The sequence below is a fragment of the Lemur catta genome, chromosome 12 (genome assembly GCF_020740605.2).
Source record: "Lemur catta isolate mLemCat1 chromosome 12, mLemCat1.pri, whole genome shotgun sequence".
NCBI lineage: Eukaryota > Metazoa > Chordata > Mammalia > Primates > Lemuridae > Lemur > Lemur catta.
The window spans coordinates 92,304,034-92,321,839 of record NC_059139.1 but is presented as its reverse complement, the minus strand read 5'-3'; the positions used below and the strand labels follow the sequence as shown (position 1 = coordinate 92,321,839).

The 17,806-nt window shown below is 34.4% G+C and overlaps 1 protein-coding gene across 1 annotated transcript in view; it reads right to left on the bottom strand.

Annotated features, from left to right (window-relative positions):
• Positions 1–17,806, bottom strand: part of ADAMTS19 (ADAM metallopeptidase with thrombospondin type 1 motif 19) — a 231,720-nt gene that overhangs the window by 135,758 nt on the left and 78,156 nt on the right. The window contains exon 7 of the mRNA XM_045566066.1: positions 15,913–15,956. Coding sequence (XP_045422022.1) covers positions 15,913–15,956 — 44 coding nt within the window. The remainder of the gene's footprint in view (positions 1–15,912; positions 15,957–17,806) is intronic.

The window sequence follows — 17,806 nt, the reverse complement described above, 5'->3', positions numbered from 1 at the left end:
AATGGAATGTGGAAAGCTTAACACTATATAGGTCTTTTACCCTCCCCTACGTATGTTTTTGTCTTATATATTACAGAGATATACATCATAAACACCATTCAGACAATATCGTAATTTTGGCTTCCAAATATCAAGCTATTTAAAATACTCCAGAAAAAAAAAAGTCTATTATATGTACCCAGATATTTACCTTTTCTCTTGCTCTTTCTGCATTCTTGATGTTCCAAGTTTCCTCTAAGTATAATTTCCCTTCTGTCAGAACTACTTTGGCCTTGGCAATTCTTTTAAAGCATCAATGTTGGCTATAAATTCTCGTAGTTTTCCTTCATCTTATAATGTCCTTATTTTACCTTTATTTCTGAAAGATATATTTTGAAAACATGTAGAATTTTACATTGGCAATCCTTCCTTTTAGCACTTTAAAAATGGTGTGACACCTCCTTCTGGATTTGATGGTGTGTCATGTGAAATTAGAAACACTGTTCCTATATACATAACAGATTATTTTTCTGTGTTATATTTAGTTTGTCTAGCTTTTAACAGTTTGATTATGATATCTATGATATCTCTGGCTGTGCATTTCTTCATGTATTTCTTGTTTGAATTTTTCTGAGGTGCTTGACTCTAATAGTTTAATGTTTTTGCCAAACTTGAGAAATCTTCAGGTCATATTCTTATTTCTTTTCTTCTTCTGGGACCTGTGATGACTACTTGTCTGGTCCCTGGGTTTCTGTTGATATTGTTTGCCCAATCTTTTTTCTCTCCATTGTTCAAACTAGATTGCTGCTTCTGATCTGTTCTAAAGTTAACTGACTCTTTTCTCTGTCCTCTCCATGCTGCAATTCAGCTTAGCCAGAGAGATTTTTATTTTGGTTATTCTTTTCTTAATTCTAAAATTTCCATTTTTTTCTATTAATTTGCTGAGATTATCCTTCTATTTATTTCAAGAATGTTTGTGCTTCCTTGTTGGAGCATCTTTATAATAAATGCTTTAGTTTTTGTCAGATAATTCCAAAATCTGTTCCAGTTTTTAATAAAATTTTTATAAAGTTTTTACAAAAGTTGGCATCTGTTGTGTGTCTTTTACCAAGCAAATTGAGATTTTCATATATCTTTATATGTAAAGATTTTAAATTGTGTTCAGGACATTTTAAATATTACATTATGAGATATTTAAGTCTTATGAAAAATGTTGAATTTTGGGGGCATAAAATTAACCTAATTGATTTCAGACTGTAAGTTCCAAACTCCCAAGGCTTCTATGTATTTGGGCTGTATTGTCAATTTTCACTGTCAACTTTCAAAGCCTTTGCATTGCTACGAAATAGCTCCGTTCTCAAAGAAATTTTAGGGTCATATCCACACATGCAAAGCTTAGAGTTGAGTGAAAGAGTTGACAAACAACTTTATGATGTCACTTTCCCAAGCTCTTCTCTTTCCATGCTCTTCCTGGTACCTTTCACTTCCCTGCTGTTCTCATTTCAGTCCTGATTTCAGACAGTATGAAGGTTAGTTAATTCCCCTCTGCTGTGTACTTCTTATGATTATGTATGTTTTCAGGTCCAAATAGGAGGAGTGGGAAACAAAAAGCAAGGGTGTTCAGCCCACCTACCTGGGATCAAAGCTTTTCAGATCAGAGAGGAAGATTTATTCAGATTTTTATGGCTTCTTTTTCTTCCACTGTTGTTGTCCCCACTGCCACTATTATAGGATTGTAGAAAATGGGAGATGGGGCAGAAGAGACTGTAGACAATTAAAAAAAATGGTGGGGTTTCTCTTACTTCACCTGAGCATCAGGGACCCTCCCTGGTCCTTAATTTAGAACTGAAGGGATCCTCCTAGAGCTTTCTCTCTACACACCTTAATGACTACTTCCAAGTTTGGGCTATATTGCGTCTAGGATGGGGAATACAAAGAGAGAGAAAAATTATAAACTCACTTCTGCTTTGGTGGCACTTCAAATTCTTATCTTCTTCCCAATCAGCCTGTTACTTTTACTTTTAAAAATCCTCAAATAGCTGTTCCATTCTCCCAAGATTTATAGCTGCATTCAATGGGAAAGAGGGGTGGAGTGTATTTACTCCAGTTTACCTGAAACTAGATGGAAATAGTTACTTCTCTGCAGGAAAAAAAAAAAAAAAAATCCAGCATTTTGTAATTTAAATATAATTGCCCATGGAATTCTATTTTTTTCTATAATGCAAATGAAACAACTAAATAATCTCAACATTCTCTAGAGTTATTTCTATTTTTCAACTATATAGGGGCCAGGTTTGGGAAGAATACAGCAAATGCAAAGAGACAACTTTGGCATATAAAGGTATTAAAGACCTAGAGCATTGCATTATTTGGAAAATCATTTTATTCTGTTTTTGTTTACAGAATTTCTACATTTTTTTGTCATGCAATAATTAATAATATTCTATATACCATGAAAGAACTAACCAACTATACATTTGCTTTAAAATCATATAGATTATATTAACATTACCATACTAATAATTAAACAAAAAAGAAAAAAACTGACTTATTAAATGTCAATTTTCTCCAATACCCTTGCTTGAAAAAAATAATTATGTAGAAAAATTTGTACTGAGATCAATATAAGGTCCTATGATCAAACCCATATCATTAAAATTTGATGATACACCTTCTTGTCCCTTCATATCCAGATTTGAAAGAAAAGTAATAAGGCTTCTCAATCAATATTTAAGAGATGTGTATAAGTACATTTACGCTTGGAAGCCACGATGATATAATTACGGAGAAAAAAATTGGCTCAGAGTAAAAGGAAGACAAACAGGAAACTTTATAGTTACCTCAATGAGAATAATAAAAAGATGAGAAAATGTTAAAGATTTAAAAGAATATGTAAATAGGTTCGTTTTAATCACTCCTCTATTTCTAGCACCCACAACAATCCTGGGCACAGAATAGGTGCTTCAAAATATTGGAGAAAATTGAATAGATGAAAAAGCAATAGAGAGAGGCAGACAGACAAAGTGAAAAGAAAATCATCTGAAATTAAAGAACCAATGAAAATTGAGGAAAAAGGACAAATAGAGTATCATAGTTCATATTATCTCCTAAGTATGTTTCCAAGCCTTTTGGATATGAGAATTTAGTACATGATGAGAGATACAACCCTTTATGTATCTGACATATCTGGGGCAAAGACCATTATAATGCACCAATAGCCAATGCCCGGTGGTCATGTGAATCGAAGAAACACAAGATTGAGGGAAATGGTATAGAATCAGCTTTCAATACATGTAGCAAATGCTCATAGGTTTATTTCTAGCAAGTCTAATTATTATTATTGGGAGATTAAGTAATATCTAACTTACAGCAAGAACTGCGATGGTTTAATATTTCTGAAATAAATACTTTTCAATTTATTAATTTAAAATTCTGATTCATATGTAAAAATATCTCAAACATGCTGATCAACAATAGAGTGATCACCTGACTAGTTTGCCTGGAGCATCCCAATTTGTGCTTTTGTCCAAGGATAATTGTTAGTTATGCCTCTTTTAATGTTTAAAAGTGTCTTGGTATGAGTTATAAATGATAGGATCACCTTATCTGTAAATGGACCTCACAGCCCTTTTTATTGCAAAGCTAGAGTCATGCCCAGGCCCAGTCTGAATCCTTCAGGTTTTCTTATCTTTGCTGCAGGCCCAGACACTTGCTGCCTTGCCTCTATTCCGAGCCAATGCCACTCACTTTACCTCCCTCAAGAATCAGTTTTCCCACCGTTTTCCTTCTGTACTACAGAATAAGTGTCTTTTTGTTCATCACTGATGAGACAAGGGAAAATAAATATTAAATGTGGAGAAATTGCAAAGATTATTATTGTATTAAGTCCTTTCAAATCCTCTTAAAAACTTTTCACCGTGCTACTGTCCCATTAGATATGATACACAAAAATCTTCTTGAATTTCTCCCTTTAACTTTTTCCCATTCAAAGAAACCATTTTCTTCCTTCTGAATCATCTTCACAGAGGACCATGTGTATACTTTCATCCAAGGTGGACTCATTTTCTTCCAATATATAAGCCCCTGATGAATATGGAAGATGCATCCTTTAGTCTGAATGATTTAATAGTTTGCTACTGCTGCATAAGAAATTACCACAAATGTAGCAGCTTAAAGTAATTTATCATCCCATGTTTCTAAAGGTCAGATGTCCTGGTGGACTTGACTGGGTGCTCTGCTTAGGGTCTCACGGGGTCAGAATCAAGGTGTCATCCAGGCTGGGCTCTCACCTAAAGGCTTTAGGGAAGCATCAGCTTCTAAACTCACTCAGGTTGCCGGCTCAATTCAGTTCCTGGCCTCTGCTTTAAAGCGCTCACATGGCTAGATTTCCGTATCCCAAGGTTAACTGAGGGATTTTAATTGCACCTGCAAAATCCCTCCACAGCTCTGCCTAGATCAGTGTTTGATCGAATAGCCAGGGGTCAGGAGTCTTAGAAGTGCCGTCTGCTGAATCCTGTCTCCCACCTGGAATCCGTTCCACCCTGCTCTCCGATGACACCCCCGTCAGACACTGAACAGCGCCCGCGACAGCGTATCTCACGGATGCAATGGCCTCTGGGCGTTCAAACCCGGCTGCAGTTCATACAAAGTCACACACACTGAAGGCTGACGTAGGCTTCTAAGACGTTTGATAATCTCTTTTGCTAAAATACATGTCCCACTAGACTGAGTGGGCGAGAGTCCCAGTGCCTACCTTGAATCTATCGTAGAGTTTAAGGATGGACTTTGAAAATGGTAAATCCCCAATAAATGTATTCAAACTCTCTTGAATATTTAATTACACTACTAATCCACTTAAAATAAGATCTACATAGAAAAAAAGTTAACCTTATTCTTTTCATAGTCTAAAGGCTTACAAATTTCAAAATATTGCACATTAAACTAATATGGTTTTCACTACAAACAATATAATTCTATCAAAAAGCATTAATTACAAAGATGACTTCAGGAATTGCTTTAGGTATTTTAAGCCTATGAAATTCTCTGTGCCTTAGGTGCCACAATGCAAGATAAAATGCCACATTGCTGTTCAAGGAAAATTAAGCTACTTAAGAAATTGGCTTAACCTCTTCTTCTCACCCAAGGAAAATGACTAATTCTGCTGAAATGTGGTTTGGAGAATGGATTGGTGTTGGAAAGGGAAGTGTCTGTTGTATAGCGTTGACATGAAAGGGCTATTGAAATCTGTTTTAATGTCTGGGTATGTTTCTTTTTGGCAGTTGCTTCCTGGATGGTCTGTATGCCTATCTGATAATTTGCAAGTACATAAAATTAGAATATTCAGAAGTATAGATAAGAATACACTGGATCATTTCAACCTACTCAAAGGCGGGGAAAAATGTTAGTAATATTGGAGCATCTAAGTTTTGGCGACAGAGTGGGGGGGGGTCAGAACTCTCACAGCGGGAAGCTGTTGGTAAGGAATGCACAGCTGCTCTCATCTGCAATCATCTGCAAGTGTCGGGGAAATCTGCATGGCTTGAAACTCATACCGATCAGCATGTCTCTTCACCAGCTCTAAGTATGTACCCATTTTCTATACGCTAAAGTCCCTAAAAAGTCTCACGAAACACATGCACTCACACAAACACACACACACTAGTAACGATTGACTATATCCATTGATTATCAATCATTCCTAACTTATGGCAGAATTTCTCAAAGAAGGTTAAGGCAGAACCCTGGGCTTCCATAAGACCTTGTGGGTCCTCTAAGACCTTTTCGAGAGGTATATGCAAAGTCAAAACTGTATCGACATTTGTATGAATGTGCTAAAACAACGGCAGTTAGAACTGACTAACAAATAAAGGCAATGGCACCAAACTTCAGTGTCAGTTATTTTACTTTTCACCACCACTCACTCCAAGAGGGAAAAATGCCAATTTCACTTTAAAATGTCCTAAATAAAGCAACAAATTTATTCATTTTGTTAAATGACTACTTAACAGTCATTCATTCAATATCTAATGAATATTAAATGAATCTGAACACTTGAGTACATGCAGTTTTAATATTTTGTGTAACAAAAGGAAGTATGAATAAAGCATTTCTGCTACAGACTAAAATATGATGTTGCCTCAGTGAAAAGTATTGTGAAGTTGTTTGAGTTATAAGCTGAACTAACTGTGCTTTCCATGAAGCACCATTTTTACTTGAAAGAATGTCTGAAAGATAAACCTTGTTTATTCAGACTTCAAAATCTGGCTGACGCTTGCCCTAAAATAAACAAAATGAGCTTGTCACTTCACAGAAACCAACTGATAGTAATTTTTTCTGTCAATGATAAAATTCAAGCATTTAAGTGAAAATTAGAATATTGGAAAACTTTTATCTGTCACCCAGAGCTTGACAGTTTTCCAACACTTAAAGTCGTTTCTGATAATACTGATGGTGATATTAACAAATATGATTTCTGTATATATTGTACGGTAAAATGTATCAACAGTCACAAGATCTGCCTACCTCAGTGAACTAGTATTTTCAAACTGACCAATGACTGATGCTAAAAAGCTGTGCATGGTTAAACCACCCATTTAAAGTGTGCGAGGTGACACATGTAGACACGACAGAGTGTGACAGTTTGTGATGTGCTTTCAGACTCCCCCACAAACCTGTGAGACACCACCCCTGGGGTTTTACTGGACTTTCGAACAGTATTCACAATGACCTGAAAATATTTCTCTATTTTCCAACTATATATTTCTGTAAGGCTAGATTTCCCTCTTATAGGTCAACCACAGTAACATGTAGAAACATCTTACATGTAGAAGTAGCTATGTGATTCCAGCTCTCTTCTACAAGCTGGATATAAATAGATTTATAAAAATCCATGTCCCCTATTTTTATTGTTTTGGATAACAGTTAGTTTTTGTAAAAATTATTAAAGCATGTTCTTTATGCTAACATTTGATGGGTTTATTAATGTGAATTTTAAATAAATTAAAATATTTTTAGAATTTCTCCATCTCAATTTCTAATATGGAAACAATTGATAAATATAACCTTCATGAAAATATCTTTGGGATGGATATCCAGTAATTATCAAAAGTGTAAAGGAATGTTAAGACCAAAAGATTAAGAATCACTGGCTTACAGCATACAGACAATTTAAACATCTACAGAATAGTTACTAAAATTATTTATTTTTATTTTTTTCTTTTATAATATCTTTGGTTTACTTAGAACTAAAATTATTTTTTTAAAAAACTTGTGGTGTCATCATGACTATAACACCGATTCTCAGTGTCACAACACGTGTGAATGTTGAAAAATAGGTTTGTGTGACTAAGTGTAGCTGTAACATGTATAAACATACAATAATACTTTAAAAGTTTTCCTTGGAATTCCATTTCCAGCAGTGAGAAAATTCTGGTTGCAAATCACTTGTACATGTAAATGCTGGAGTAAAATACTCCCCCCAAAATATTCTTAAATGCATAGCTTAATTCACAAGTAAGAGAAATCGCTCCATGGGCCTAAGGAAAAGAAGGGAAATGCAGAGTTCTGAGCTGGCTTATGTGCTGGTTGCCTGTGGGCATTTGCCAAACTCAGGCCCAAATGTTCAGCTGTGGCCATCATCCTGGGACAGAGACAGCTCTTTTTCAAGGTGAGGCCTTGAAACCGACAGGTTCTACATAAAGTGAGGGGCAGAAAACACCATCTTCCCCTCCCCCCAATACAAATAGCTAAACCCAGTAAAATGATAGGCTAAAAAACAACCTTCTTCCTGGAAAGAACACATGCCATGAAAACTTATCTACTTTGACCTAGACTCTTTTTCTATTTGGTTTTGTTTTGGGTTTTTTTTAGGACAGATGACATTAAAAGGAATGCAGATTGATAGCTGAATTCTCAAAAATGATGGCAGAGGACAGATCAACTAGATCTTTAATGTGCTGGGAAACAAATATGTATTCTGAATACTGGGATTCTCACCTAAATTCAGAATTCTGACTTAAAATATCTTTCAAGACTTATGGTGAAATTAAGATATTTTCAGACTAACAAAAACTTAAGGGTTTGCTAAAACTAGACCTTTACTAAAGGAAATGCTAATAAATATTTCTTCAATTAGCAGGAAAGTAAGATCAGAAGAGAACTGGGTTGTAAGAAAAAAGACATAATAAAAACTAATAAAATAATAAATATCTGAATAAATTTAATTGAGTATTGACTGTAGAAAACCTTAGTAACATCTTGTGGGTTTTAAAAATTAAATAGAAAATTTAAAAATAGGAATAGTCTACAATAACTGCAGGGTATACAGAGTATTCTAAAGACCTTATATGCCTCAGAGAAGAAAAAAGATTAACTTTGGACTTGGGTAAGTTATGTATACATGTTTAAATTTCTAGGATAAACATGTCTTTAGTGCACATAGGATTTTCTTAGGTATATTATTAAGAATGTAATTAATGGTCACAGGTTATACAAATGCCAGTTTTAGTAGATACTGCCAAATTTTTCCAAAGTGGTTATGTCAATTTATATTCCTTCCCAAGTGGATAAATGTTTCCATAGATTCACATACTTCTCATCACCTGGTAATGTCAGATTTTAATTGTATCAATCTTATTGGCACAAATCTTCTCGTGATCTGAATGTTCATTTCTCCTATTACTAATGAAGTTGAGTATCTTTCTATTTTTTTTAAATGTAAATGATGTATTCTCTTCTAAAAATGGCCTTTAGGATCTTTAATCCTATTTGGCATGTCTATTGCCTTGTTTATTTCTTACTTGCTAACTTATAGAAGTTGTTTTTATGCTCTGAATTCTAATATCTTGTTGGTTATATGTGTTGCAAATACTATATGTCACTAATTTCAAGATTCACATTATTTCACATTATGACATCTTAAAATCAAAAATGTCTTAAAATTAAATTTTGTCACATTTTTTAAATTTAATGGTTCATAAAATAATGGTATATCTTGAAGTCAATGACAACTGAAGGCATTTTAAAAATCCATAAAATATGATATTGTTTCCCTGATAGAAGTTTGCTTTTTTCTCTATCATTATGATGTCCTTTGATATGCATAAATTTTAAATATTAATATAGTTGAATTGATCAAATACTTCCTTTATGATTAGCATTTTTGTGTCTTCTTTAAGAAATCTGTCTGCCTCAAAAATGGAAAATTGTTTTTCATATTTTCTTCTATTTTTACAAAGTTAAACCATATGAGATCAACTTCAGCTTTTTCCTATATGAATAATCATTTTAACATCATTTATTGAACAGTGTTTTACCCAATGAAGTGCATTATACATCAGTTTCCAAATACATGCAACTGCATTTTCTTACTATACACTATATCTTGATAACTGATAGAGCAGATTCCCCCTCTATTCTTCCTTCACCAGTGTCTGGGCAATTTTTAGGCCTGTTATTCTTCCATACAACATTTAGAATCAGCCTAACAAGTTCCTTCAAAACTCCTGTTAGAATTTTTATGGGATGCATTCTACCAATACATCAGTCTTAGGGCAATGGACATCTGTATCACTATGAGTAGGGTTTATCTTTTCATTGACTTATATCTTCTTTATTGAATTGCAATATAGTCTATAATATTCTCCATATGTCTTGAATATTTGTCATTAGACATATTCCAATGCACTTTATTTTTTCCATATATTAAATAGAATTTTAATTAAATTTTTCACTGCCTATCACTGGTATATAAAAATCAATTGGTTATTGTATATTGATTTGTCATCTAACCACCTTCTTACACTCCTCTATTCTCCTAACTTAATTTCATAATGTCTGAGTTTTTTTCTTTATGTAGACAATCTTACTATCTACTTTATTGCAAGTCCTAAAATTTCCAGTACATTGTTGAATAGAAGTAGTGACAGCAGAATCTTTACCTTGGTTCTGATTTTAAAAGGAATGCTTTTAATGCTTCACTCTTTAAAAAATGATATTTATGGATTTTTTTGTAAATAATTTCTACTGGTTAGTAAAGTTCCTACTTGTTCCTACTTTTCTAAGAGTTTTCTTATCATGAATGTGTTTTTAACTTTATGAAAGGCATTTTCTTTATCAAAACTAGATGATCATATGGTTTCTATCTTTAATTGGAATATATAGTTAAATTTTAAGATGTTCTAATGTTAAACTACCCTTGCATTTCTGGAATAAATTTGGAATAAAATAATCCTAATTGGTTATTTAAAAAATACATTGTGAGATACTATCTGCTAATATTTGGTTTTGATTTTTTTTTTTCACTTCTTTCCTAAGAAAGAATGGTTTATCATTTTTTTCTTACACTGTCCTCTCAGGCTTTGGAAAGAAATTTACATGGTTTTAATTTTCCTTTTTTCTATTCTCTAAAATAGTTTGTATAATAATATTGGAACGATCCATTCTTTGGAATTTTAGTAGAAATTAACTTTAAAATCATCAGATCCCAGCATTTTTCTTGGGATGATTTCAATGAATTGCTTCAATTTATTTAATTGTGAAGGGATGACATAGACTTTTGGGGGGGCTTAGTCTTTCAGCTAGTGAGGATCAATTATAATAATCATGTGTGTTAGCACAGCCTGAGTTTGTTAGTTTACATATATTTAGATAACATGGTACTAATTTTATATTTTTTATCTAATCTCAAGCTCTTCTCCAGTTTTCAAAATTAACCGCAGAGCCAGAATTGTCATCCCACAGTCTATTTCTTCTCTATAAATGATGGGGGGGGGTTATTTATTAGAAAGCGCAATGGTTTCCATGGCTGCTGTGAAAATGATCACAAATTTAGTGGCTTAAAGCATCCAGATTTATTCTCTTGCAGTTCTCTAGGTTAGAAGTTTGATGTGGACTTCACCGGATAAAATCAAGGTGTCGGCAGGGCTCTCAATGTTCCCTTCTGGAGGCTCTAGGGAAGATTCTAATTTCCTTGCTTTTTCCATATTCTAGAGACTACTCATATTTCTTCACTAGCGGCCCCCTCCTCCTTCTTTAAACCAGCCACGGTGAATTGAATTCTCACATCGTATCTCTCTGTGACTTTCTTCGGTAGTCCCATCTCCCTTTGACTCAGAACTTTTCTGCCTCCCTCTACTGCTTTTAAGAACTCTTGTGATAACATCGGGCATACCGGCATAGTCCAAGATAATCTTCCTATAATAAGTGAGGCCAGTTAATTGGCAACCTTAATTCTATCTACAACCTTAATTACTCTTTGTTTTCTAACCTAACATATTCACGTGTTCCAGGGATTAGGCCAAGTACATTTGGGGAGACCATTATTCTGCCTACCACAGAAAGTAAGGCAACTTCACTAGCAATATCAGCAAATAGATAGTTGTCACTTGCATAATGAATTACACTTTATTTCTTCTGAAATTTAAGTATACCACCATAGTTCATCCAATCTAAGATTTAAAAAATCTTTGAATTAAACTATGATACAATTCTATTAAGCCATTAATTGCAAAATGAATCCAAATTTCAGAGATCTTAAAAGGTGAACACATACATATTTTAAAATTGATGTCTTTTGGATTAAAACATTCAATAATGTCGCTTTCTTCCAATGTTATATCCATCTACCAACCTGCAAAGTCATCTACCTAACTAAATAGTGTGTGATTGAAGGAGTGGTAAAATGGTCTTTACTTTTTACCTTTTAAGTAGCTTTTCAAATATAAGCTTAATAAATAACTACAATTTATCAAATGAAGCACTTATTTATAATATTCTATAACATTTATCTAGATCAGCTCATTTAAAATGCACAAACCTTTTGACTTAGCAAATGAACAAAATATCTTGTTTTAAAGTTAAAATATTAGTAAATAAAAGTTATTTCCAAGTTCATATTTGCCATTTCCAATTTTATTCTATAACTTCATTCAAAGATAATTTCCTCACATTCAGTTTTCTGGTTCTATTTTCATCCACTGTGAAGGCGGCATGTCATCAAGGAAAGCTGACTCCACGTGCAGTCGAGGACACAAGGCAGAGTCCAGCACAGCCATGCACCAGCAGTGACGCCGGGCTAACGTGTGGCCTTTGTGCCCAGAGTGAGAGGAGGTGACAGCAACCAGTGCACACTGAGTGCCAGTTAACAGCTAGCGGCCTTGGGTTTTGCCGCTGTCACCGTTTACAGCATTCCTTGGGATAGACAACGAAGCCTCTGTCTTAAAGGTGAGGAGTCCAAGCTTTTGAGGTATTAAATGATGTGCCCACCTTCACACAGGTAATAAACAACAGGCCCTGATTTAAATCTAGATGTCTGGGTTCAAAATTCATGATCCATTCATTCTATTTCAGAGTTTTCATCATCTGTAAAATAATAATGATAATAAAACTAGAGAGTTCAGACTTTGAGAGAAATAAATGAGATAATGTTCATGAAAGTACTGTTTGAATTATCATGCAAAGCATAAACGTTTTAAATGCATTGCTTTTAAAATACAGGCATCTGTCTCCACTTATAACTCACACGAGTAATATAAATTCAAAGCCTGTAAGTGCTGTACTATACCTAGGACAGCAGGGAAAACTGTCTCAAAGTTATCATTCAACCTCATTTATAAAAACTAATAATTACTAAATTCACTTCTTTCCTTTCTCTTTCCTCTCTTAGTTTTTTTGTTATAGTATTCCAAGTGAAATGATCTGACTTCACATCAGTTATAGATAAAAGAGGAAAAAAGGTACACACTAACTTAAGAAAAGCATCTGACAAAAAATACATGCCTTCCTATTACATAGGGAGATTGCAAATGTGTATAAATAAACATATTATTGATTAATCTGAACACTAAGTCTCTTTTGGTTTGTTATACTAGAGATGAATAGCTATTAAGATGACTGAAAGCTAAATACGCCTTCATTTAATTTTTTTACAAGTCACAGAGCAGTTTACTTGCACTTTCTTTCAATAACAGTAGAGACATTATTAATGTTGCCTCATATTCTTCTTTTTTTAATAAATGAATAGATGGAGGATCAGGGAAGATTTCTATGCCTTAGGCTATGAGTAACATAAAAGCCTCAAACAGCCTTAAATAATAAGAACATACCGGGCTCACATATCCAGAAACCCAAACATTATTCTGGGCCCCAGGGCTGGAGTTTGCAGGGATCCAACAATGTCGTCCAGGAGGAAGGGACCTTCCACTTCTGCAGTTTGTGAATCAGACTCACCCCAAGGCTGGTTTCCTTTGTGATTATAGTTATCAGGGTTGCATTCTTCCTTCCTTACATCCAGTGAGGACATACAAATGAACTCTAACCATCAAAAATGCTCCTTTTCTCAGCTTGATGAGGCCAACATAGGAAACAGATCATACACCCCAACCAGGGCAATGCCACGCACTGACGGGCTTAGGCCTGCGGTCCTGAAATGATCCCCTCCGTAGGCCTAACTAATCAACGGCCCACGCCTGGAGCGCTGTCCTTCCCTGCCATGGCGCTGCAGCTGCACAGTGGTAGATGTGGACAACGGGGTGGCAGTCACAGCGTCTGCTTCTCACTAATGTCTTCATAAATCTCATCAATCTCTTAGTTTTCACAGGGGATTGGTTCTGGGACTCCTTGTGGAATCCAACAATCCTTGATGTTCAAGTTCTTTACATACAATGGTGTGATATTTGCATATTTGCATATATTCTGTGCACATCCCCCTATATACTTTAAATTATCTCTAGGTAACTTATAATACGTAGCATTTATACCTAGGGTTTACAATGTAAATACTATGTAAATAGCTGTTATACTGTATTCTTTTTTAATTTGTATTGTTATTGTTGTATTGTTATTTTTGTTTTTAATTTTTAAATTTTAAATTTTTTTAGCAGAGACTATAGACGTACACCACCATGCCCAGTTAGTTTTTTCAATTTTTTTAGAGATGAGGTCTTGCTGTGTTGTCCAGGCTAGTCTCAAACTCTTGGGCTCCAGTGATCCTCCCACCTCAGCCTCCAGAGGAGCTGGTATTTTTAGTATTTTCCATCCTCAGTTGGTTGAATTCCGGGACATGGAAGTCGTGGACATGGAGGGCCAGCTATGTCTGACTCTAGCCGGAGGCAGGACCGGTGTGACAAGAGGGGTTTTGCAGCGTTTGGGAGAAAGAGATTACTGTGACTTGGTTGTTGTCTGTCTTGAAGGAATATTTCAGATTTTTACTCTGCTCAAGATCACATAGGAAAAAGACCTTTATCTATATTGGAGCTGGGAAAAAGAACAGTCATAAGATACAGAGGGTAGAACTAGGCTTTAGCGACACCACGCGGAGGTGACCACAAGAACCGAAGGATTCAGAAATACATTCCGGAGGGCGTGTGGCTTTCCAAACCCTGTGCCGTGGTATTTACAACTGACCTTTGTGAGTTTCTAACGGGCAGGACAGCGGCGCTGAGAACCGAGTTTGCCACTTTCCTGCCAAACCTTACGCGCTCTGATTGTCAGAACACACCGGGGCACTTACTTATTCAAATGTGCTTTCAATTAGAAAATAAGTTTTATGGATAATATATATCCCACATATATATGCTGTTTGCAGTTTGCAGATTTAGAAAGATGTGACACGAAGTCATAATGAAAAGAGAGACCGGTGCCGCGCAGCAGGGTCCGCAGCCCCGGCGGGAAGGGCCCTGCGCCCGGGCGAGCCCGTCCCGTCTAAGGAGGCTTTGGGGGCAACACAGCTGCTCAGGCAGAAGAAAAGGTAATTATTCAGAGACCAGCTTCGCTGGTGACCAAGAGCTTCCAGGGCTAGGGAGATGAAAACTGTACATCAGTGCAATGTCCGGAGATTCACGCAGGAAGAAGAAAAGCCCACGGGGCGGCGCGCGGGAGCTCGCGCTGGGAAGGCCGCGCCGCCCCGCTCGGCTCGTCCCTCCGCCCGGCCGCTGCCTGCGACGGTCCCTTCCGAGCAAATGTCCCCCGGGTTCCACCAGCGCCGCTTTACACTATTATAACTAGTCCCACTTGTTATCTAAGATTTTAAACATATGAGGAGGTTGATGAAAACTTAAGTTAATGGAACTAGTTGGAATTATTTTTTAAATGCCCCTCACCTTAAATTCTGATACTATCTCTTTTACTTATTGTTCACCTTACAAAGAACAAATGACACCCCCAAAATGGTTATGTTAAACTGCTTCTCTCCCTATAGAAATGAACCCCACATGCTATGCTAAAATAAGATAACGTCTTAAATATGCCTTACCAACAACACCTTTTTACATACACCTACGTGACTTAATATTAAATATGTACATAAAATATTTGGTAATATTTGGATAGGCAAATTTATATTTATATAGATGCATTTTTTAAGATATATAAGCATATATGTGACATTCTCTCAAAATTAGAAGAACTATGGGTTCATGGATTTGACTGGCTATATGGTTACATTTTAGGGATTTTAGATATGCAATACAAATGTGGAAAATTTGCTACTTTATGTACAAGAAATCCTCACAAGTTGGGCAAAACTATTTTGACAGAATCTGAGAAGAACTTCAAGCATGCATAACTCAAAAACAAATCAGGTATAGTACAAAAGAGTCAATAAAAATATCATTAACAAATTTTATCTTGGGTTACCAATAATACTAAAATTTTTTTGAACCCATGTATCTCTCAGAAAACAATAAAACAATTGATGATAGCCTCAGTGCATCACTTAAAAATTATCCCCAATACATAGTTTATACATGTCTTTAAGCTATTTCATTAATAACTGAAGTATTGACAAATGATTAAACATATAGGTAAAAAAGAAGTATCCCTGACAATTAAAAAATATTGCATTAAAACCAGTGTAACAATTTCCTATATCAAAACAAGTGATGTGTTCAAGTCTCCAGAAGTCCCCAAAGTGTAAAAATTTTTACATACACTTACCAACGGTATCACACGGTTCATCTTTGTGTACACAGAAATCTTTCCTTGAAAGAAAAACAGAAAATCAAAGTAAAGATAAATTCTTTTGCACAAATAATAGATATCATGTGACTCATTTGAATAGTTATATGATAAATTGAATCACAGTTTTGTGTCGAAAAAGCTAATAAAACTAAGAATAATATTAACTAATTTTTAATTCTAAGACAATGGAAGATTAAATGTTATGGTATATTTACATATGATATGATCCTTAGATACTGCTGTCCCATTTCATAGATAATATTTCAAAAATAAAATCCCGTCTTGTTCTGAATTTTATAGGATTTCATTGTTTTATTCCAAAAAATAGTACCTGGTGTTGGGATAAAAATTTCCACTTGAAAAAATACTGAAAGATCTCTACTTCATGTAACACAGAAATAATTTCCAGATTGAAGATTTAAACATAGGAAATACAATTTAAAATAATATAAATATTTATATAAATATAATTAAAAGAATATAAATTATATAAAATGATAGAACATTTTATATCATAAGATTGATAAAAATTTTAATCGACTGATAATCATTTTAATAAGGGTATGAGGAAGTTAGTATTATTACATAAATGGGATCTAACTATGAATAATATTCTGTAATTTTTACTCTTTATTTGACCACCAAATCTTAGTGAGCATTCCTAAGAATACTTCCTTCTTGTTACCAATTACTTAGGATTCCATAGAACATAATTTAAGAGAATTTAATAACTGAGAGTTATGAGATTTGTAGGCGGACTATAAGAAAGCAAAATTTTTATCTATTTCCTACGAGCTACATGACCTTAGGCAACTTACTTCCTGTGCCTCAGTCACTGCATCTAAAAAATAGAGGTAATCAACATCTACAACATAGGGTAAATGATTTAAAACACATAAAACATTAAAAACATAGGTTCATTGTGAAGGTCACAAGTTAACACATATAAGGCATTTAAAACAATGCCAACCACAAAGTAAGCTATCAAAAGTTAGCCATGATGTTTTATTGGTTTTTTTGTTGCTGTTATTGTTGCTGCTAATATTTACTGTATTACAATATTAGCAATTTTCTATTGATAGGCTTTGAGGTTCTATATCACTTTTACTATTACAAATGATACTGAAATTGGTTTTTGTGTGTGTGTGAATGAGAAATGAAAAACTATCTTTTTTTTAAAAAAATTCTTCTCTCAGTTATAGGATCTGGATGCCATACCTAAATGAAAAATATAACTTGAAAAATTAAGCACATACTTCTGCTGATGCATAAATGAGATCTACATTGATAACTGTATTATAATGATTAGTTTTCAGTTCACATCTTGCCTGGCTCATCAGCAGCATTGTGATTTGGCATCTAGACATAGGTTTGTAAATGTTCCCTGGATGTTTGAAAAGGATACTCTGTTTGGAGAAGAGTTCTATGCATGCTCATTAGATTTAGCTATTACAAGTTTTGATATACAATTCTTCAGTGGAATGACCAATTTTGGATTGACTTTTATGTGTTACTAAGGAAGGACTGTTAAAATCCCATTGTGATTCTAAAGTTTTTTATGTTTCTTTATGATTCTACTTTTTGCTCTGTTTCTTTAAAAGCTAAGTTTTTAAGTACCTAACTGTAAGTTTTTAGAAATTATTTTGAATTATTGTTTTGATTATTGTGTAAAAACCATATTTATCATTTATGTACTCATATTTAAAGTTGACTGTGCATGATATTAAATACTAACATATTAGTAATACATTAGTATTTGCTTGGCATATCTTTTTCCTTTGTTTTACTTTCAGCTTTCATTTTCTCTGAGTCTCTTATAAATAGCATATGGTTTGAATTTTAAAAGCTAGTTATATATCTTTATCAGTGA